Raw genomic sequence first — 6,883 nt, forward strand, 5'->3', positions numbered from 1 at the left:
GCCGCCTACCGAGAAGTTACCTTGGGAAAAAACTCCGGAGGAAAACGCGGAGGCCGTTCAGGCCGAGGTGAAGAAATTTTTTGCACCGAAAGTGCCGGAGATACCTTTCGAGAAGACACTAGATCGGGAGAAAGTTGTGCGTACCGTTGACAATCTATATGACCTCGTACCATCGCCGCCATCTGACTATGTGCGTTCTATTGAAAGGTCGTATGACAAGATGATCGAGGCGACAAAACCCGTTCAATCGGGTATCAGGGAGATAAAAGGGATACACAGTGTCTACCAGCTCGGACAAAAACCCGTTCAATCGGTCGCCCCTCTCAAGGTGTTTGACGGGAAGACCGTTCAAAGTTCTCGACAAGACGCAACTGATTACGCCTTAGCTGAACGAGCATATCAGTTTGTTCAAGGGAAAGATTTGGTCGAGAATGTCAGGAAGGTACCAACAAGTATGCGTAACTTGCATTCGTGGTACCTTAAGGCCTCAAAGGAAGGGATCGAGACTATCATGGTGCGAGTTAGGGAAGAGCACTACTTCCAGGAGTACTCGTGTGAACGTTGACTTCGCCGAACTCTTTCAGTTATACAATCTCCGGGCCCTCGACAAATCAATCATCAGTTGCTATTGTCTGTAAGTGATTTATTTATTTAATTTGAGAAGTCGTTCATTGTCTGCAGATTATAATCTTTTGTGCGCTATATTATGCAGATTGAAGATGCTCGAATGCAAAAGGGACGATATCACAGACATTGGGTTCATTGACCCGAACACAATGCATGTCAAAACCATAGAGAATCCCCTCTATAACAAGGATACACCGCAGACTTTGCTAAGGTTTTTGAAGCGACAACGTGACAAAAAGCTAATACTTTGGCCTTACAACTTCGAGTGAGTCTTACTCGTCTTATAACACATTATATTTTGCTCACCGTATGTCAAAATTTTAACTAATGACTTATATATATGACACTACATATTGAAACGTGCGTAGGTTTCACTTTATTCTTCTCGTCATCAATTTGGAAATCGGAGAAGTTGAAGTCTTGGACTCACTAAGCAAAAAAAAGGATCTATACTTGTCTTGTTTTTTAATGCTCGAAGGTAATTTTAATTCTTATCGGTTTGTTTCGTTAATTTTGTCGAGCAGCGTATGACTCTTTTATGCATTTTCTTTTGTCGAGCAGCGTATGGCAAACTTTCATCAAGGAAGATACGTCCCGTGAATGGACACCGAAGCTGCGATGGCGTGCGAAAGTAAGTAGTACTACCTAGGTCCACACACCTTTTAATTATCATACTTGACTATTGTTTGATTGAATTATATTCTTGTAAAGAAATGCCCGCAACAACCTCCGGGGACCGATCTCTGTGGATTCTTCGTTTGCGAGTACATCCGCAGAATTTTCAACGAGAGAACGAATAATGAAAGAAATAAAGAGGTACAAAAACAATCTTAACAAATTTGTTTTGTTATCATAAGTTGTGCTGAGTTTCAGTAATAGTTGTTTCATGTATTCATTTGTATCTTATTCTTTTATAGTTGGCAAGAAAGCGGAACAAGCTCTCAATCGATGACCGCTTCATAGCAATAGGCGAGGAATTGGCGGGATTTTTCCTTCGGGACGTCATACCACAACTCGCAGAGCACCACTATGAATGAAGATGTACATGTTACATATATAGTTGACTCGAAGAGTACCACTATGCTACATGTAATAGACATATATAGAGTACGCCTCGGAGAGCACCACTATGCATGAAGATCGATCTTCATGCATAGTGCTACTTAATTTGCGATCTCATGCAATAACATGTGTGTTATATTATATGCACCAACTTGCTATGCATCATCTTGATCTTCATGTACTACCTAAACCCAAACGCGTTTCTGGTGCATCGACGCGATATGAATCAAACCGATATCCCTAAACCTCTCCAAAACCCTAAAAAGCCAATTCTCTGCCGCGGCGAGATTTGGGCAAATTCCCTGCCGCGGGGGGAACCTTTGGTACCAGTTCGTATTACCAACCGGTACCAAAGATCCTTAGCCCTGAGCTCTCCTGGTGGCCCACGTGGAGGCCCGTTTTATACCGGTTCGTAAGCAACCGGTACGAAGGGGGGGGGGGGCTTTAGTGCCGAATAATTTGTACTGGTTGCAAAACCGGTACGAATGCCCCTCTGGAACCGGTACGCATGAGAGATTTTCTACTAGTGCAGCTAACCAGACCTCCAATAAATGCATGGGCATCCATGACAACCTATTGCGTCCGAGAGGCTTCAGGTATACCTAACCTAGCCAATCAACCAAGTTGTTGCACCGTCGCATCCGTAATGATTTATATGCACCGTATACGTGTACGTGTATGTATGAATGCTCATGCTAATCGGCAGTTGATCGCCCAGGTTTCTATAGTATACGAATCTCTCCTTGTCCTTTTATGATGGGGTATATATGTTCTGTCCTTGCGTTACTAGGCATGCAATTATTTATTCGTTCACGGATGCGTAGCAAGTAAGCTTATGTGCTATACTCTACCAAATCATGCTAATTAATTATCTTTTGTTTCATCCGCACTAATGAAACAACAAAGAACAGCTAATTGCCCATGTTATGTCGTCTTCCTTTTTTCTTTCTTTCATATGATAACATGCATATGCTTAATTATATGAGCCTGCCAGCCCGCGAGGATAAATAATACATTAATCACAATCATCAGACATGTACTTCGCTAGATTAGGAATGTGCCAGCCAATTATGTATGGACCATCATATATAGCATCTTCACACAAAAGGAGTCGTTGCACATGCAATTTAATCGTAGGTTGCATGGTTTGTTCCCGATGAACGTATAAAAAGAGCCGCAAATGCATACATATTTTATTTCCCCCAAAGAAATAATTCATACTCAAATTTCAGGGCTTGCAACGTGCATACTCAAATCCTCGCCTTGTTGTCGAAGACGAAGGGCGGGGATGGCACAGCCGTCAATCGTCCTTCGCGCGGGAGGGTGGACAAGGCTGCGCATGTGGAATCCAGGTCGGTGGGCGGTGGCGCTCGTCGAGTGCTGCGCCCGCCAACGCACGACAGTGAGGCGCAACGAAGGCTGAGGTGGCGCGCGCGGTGGTGTCTGCGGCGGCTCAATCCCCCATGGCGGTGTCCTAGGGGTCAATCCCATTTTCGGCCGTCGCTGCGAAATCCGATCTAGGGTTCACCTTTGTGCTCGTCTGGGCTGGAGGTCGGCATGCTCCTTCTGCTCGCCGGTAACTGGCCGGTGGTGAGAGGACTGCTAGTTCAGATGAATAAAGGTGGCGGTCTTAGGGTCCCTCTTATGCGAAGATGGAGACATTCGTGATGCCAGCACTTCTTGATCTGGCCGGAGTGGTGAGTTTCGGAAGGCTCCACCGGCGAATGTAACAACGCACCTTATGCCTATATTTTGCTGGATCTGGTGGTATTCGGTCGTGCGCACCCGTTCTTTTATTTCAGATGCTTGGTTCTGGAGGGAGCGAAGCGAAGCTCTGTTCTTTCTTACCATCTGGAGACATTTTGCTCCATGGCTAGAGGTGGAGAATACCATGAGTGACGGATTGGAGTACTAGCGATGGAGGTTCAAGTTATTGCGCTATTGAGGGACTTGCTTGGTGTTCTGTGTTTTGCAGCAATAGTATGCAAGTAGGGGCGGTAACATAGGTGAAATTCAGAGTCTTACCTTTCAGGGTGAAAATCAGTCTAGCCTTAATTGGTTGTGCCTCGCAATAGCCTTGTTGAGGCATTGTTTTGTGAGAGCAGGGACTATCTTCGGCGTGAAAATCTAAGCTCTTTGATCGGGCAACGACGACGCTTGTGCACTGTTATCTTCTTGGAGACGTCGCTTTTGGAGAGCCTGGAGTTCATGTGTTGTCTTGGTGGTGGATGTATTGTTGCTGCTAGGGTTAGAATACCATAGCCTGACTTTTGCTTTCTTAGTCTTACTTTATCTTTTTTGACTGTTTGCATCCGTACTGTCATTATAGTATTACGTTGCTGCAGAGGCTGGATGTAAGTGGTATCTCTTGATATTAATATATGTCTTCATCAAAAAATGAAAAGGCTGGGTGTAGTATTTCAGAACAGGGTTAGTACTAATTTTAGAATGCTAGTTAATACTTATTAGGAAGAAGGTAACTAGTTAACCATGCATGCATCCTTATTAGGAAGTAAGGGGTAAGCCGGATCTCTAACTAGCATGAAGAAGGCAATGCCTGCATATGTGAGTATAGTTTTTAAATTGAGAGATACCAGGTATCCATAGATGCATCAAACTGAAAATATGGGCAATAGTACATCCTCTGGATATATTGTGAACGTATAGGTTAGGTCACTGTCAAGTGTCAAGCTTGGTTATACTTTAGTACTTTCATAAATATAAGATTTTTTTTGTTATGATAATTTAAATGTATGTACATTCCTGGCAGTCACCGTCTAGCTAGATGTGCATATGTATGTAGATCGGTTCACGCTGTCGGTGAATGAGACCTCATCTTTACTCAAACGCTATATACTTACTGGTAGGCAACATATCTCAATCAGTTCTCATGGATCCATCATTTCTTACTTGGTCTTTCTTATAACTTTCAATTTGCTAGCTAGTCTATATGGGCAGAGAAATCCAATAGTACAATCCAAGTATGATTGGGTTGTCCCTAAAAAAAAAGGATGACTGGGTTGTTGTTCAATGAGACATTCAAAAATATTTTCTCCAACTTTTGAGTCGGACAAACAAAATAAACATAAAATGGAATCTTGCAATTGCGTTAGATAGATAGAGATGTCCCGTGAGCTAGTCAGGAAAGCATCAGCGGCGCCGACTCCATTTCCAACTTCCAGCTAGATAGTGTTGCTCCAACCTCCCTATCATTTCCACCATCATATTCCTATCCAAAACTAACCAATCCAAGTGAAACGTCGCATCGTATATATAAATACAAATCCAAATCCCTTTCCACTTAACTCCTCTCGTCCAATCTTCTAACCAACAATTATCAGAGGACACGGAGGTGCAGCCATCATACAAATCGGTCGGAGCCAGGAAATTTCCTTCGTTCAAATTCTTGCTCGACCGATCATGGCGGTTGCAGCGGCCGTGACGCTGCTGTTGTTTTTCGCCTCCTGCATGGGCGCCTCCGTGTTGTGCACCGGGGCACCGGCAGCGGGGTTCGAGGACGTGCCGACGGTGCCCTTCGACGAGGGCTTCACTCCGCTCTTCGGCGAGTCCAACCTCGGCCTCTCCGGTGACGGCACCGTACGCGTCACCCTGGACCGCCACACCGGCTCGGGCTTCATCTCGAAGCACTACTTCCACCACGGCCTCTTTAGCGCTGACGTGCGGCTCCCCGCTGGTCACACCGCGGGGGTCGTCGTTGCCTTCTACCTCTCCAACGGCGACGTGTTCGACGACACCCACGACGAACTGGACTTCGAGTTCCTCGGCAACCGCGCGGGCCACCGGTGGCGGATGCAGACCAACGTGTACGGCAACGGCAGCACCGCCCGGGGCCGGGAGGAGAGGTACCTCATGCCGTTCGACCCCTCCGCAGCCAAGCACAGGTTCTCGGTGCTCTGGTCGTCCGACGCCGTCGTCTTCTTCGTCGACGGCACGCCCGTCCGCGAGGTGCAACGGCGCGCCGGCGCCGGCATGGGCGGCGACTACCCGTCCAAGCCGATGGCGGTGTACGTGACCATCTGGGACGGGTCCACCTGGGCGACTGAAAACGGCAAGTACACGGTGGATTACAGGCACGGGCCTTTCACCGCCGAGTTCTCGGGGCTCGTCCTGCGCGGCTGCCCTGCCGACGCCACCGGTGACATCCGCCAGCTTCACCGTGCCACCTCCGTGCACCGGTGCGCGGCGAGGGAGCGGGAACTGACGACTGCGGAGTACGCGGTGATGACGGCGCGGAAGCGTGCGGCGATGCGGAGGTGGAGGTGGAAGCAGACGCTGTACACGGTGTGCTACGACACAGACCGGTACCCGGCGGCGCTGCCGGAGTGCGACGTGAATGCGGTGGAGCGTCAGATGTTCGAGCGGTGGGGTGAGTCCAAAGTCGCTTTCCGCTCCAGGCAGAGTCGAGTTGAGACGCCGCTCGCGCCGCCGTTGGTGTCCATGAACATGATGCAGGCAGACTGAGTGATCGATCGTTCGGACCACAAGCAGCCACGTTGTTGTACAGTTGCTTACTTAGTACTAGTGGTAGCAAGAGAGAAATGATGGCAACTGCCGTGATTATGAATTTATGATACTAGCAGATTGTTGATTTGATGGTTACTTTTGTTGCTAAACTACACTAGCAAACCTGGTACTATACCTTCCGTTTTACCCCGGATAAAAACTTTCCAACCGCGGGACGTAAATCCATTAGATCAAACCACTAAGGGCAGTTAGATCGAGTTCTATATCCAATTTTGACTCAAATCCCACCTTTGTTTCACTCTAGAAAAAAACCCTCCTCATTTTAGTTCATTCAAGCAAAAATGGGTTTGCCTGAAAATAAAAAGAAAAAGAAAACCATTGGACACGGAGGTTGTGGGAGACTCGCCAGAGCACTGTATTTCACCAGAGATCTCGCCAAAGACTTGGCTGGAGCACTATACTTCGCAATTGTAGAAATATACTATCGTAGCAATTGCATTAGTTTGTGCTATTGAAAAAATGACCTCCTCGGGGACATAGCCGAAGACCTCGTAGCAAAATAATTATACTAAAGTAGCAGAACTGCGAAACAATTGGAGCAACAAAACTATACTATCATAGCATAGTTGTGGAATTATTTTTCTTCTGTCTTCGGCGAGGTCCTTGCAGCACTGCCACTTGCTCGTTGCAGCACCGGTGTTGACCGGTG

General features: G+C 46.9%; 1 protein-coding gene across 1 annotated transcript; it reads left to right on the forward strand.

The window, feature by feature from the left end:
- The first annotated feature begins 4,898 nt into the window (after positions 1 to 4,898).
- Positions 4,899 to 6,312, forward strand: LOC124677412 (probable xyloglucan endotransglucosylase/hydrolase protein 30). Its single transcript, XM_047213398.1, has one exon. It carries the CDS (start codon positions 5,110 to 5,112, stop codon positions 6,169 to 6,171), a length of 1,062 nt encoding a protein of 353 aa, XP_047069354.1. The 5' UTR covers positions 4,899 to 5,109; the 3' UTR covers positions 6,172 to 6,312.
- Positions 6,313 to 6,883: the final 571 nt, after the last annotated feature.

Source organism: Lolium rigidum, chromosome 7, assembly GCF_022539505.1.
Source record: "Lolium rigidum isolate FL_2022 chromosome 7, APGP_CSIRO_Lrig_0.1, whole genome shotgun sequence".
Classification (NCBI taxonomy): Eukaryota; Viridiplantae; Streptophyta; class Magnoliopsida; order Poales; family Poaceae; genus Lolium; species Lolium rigidum.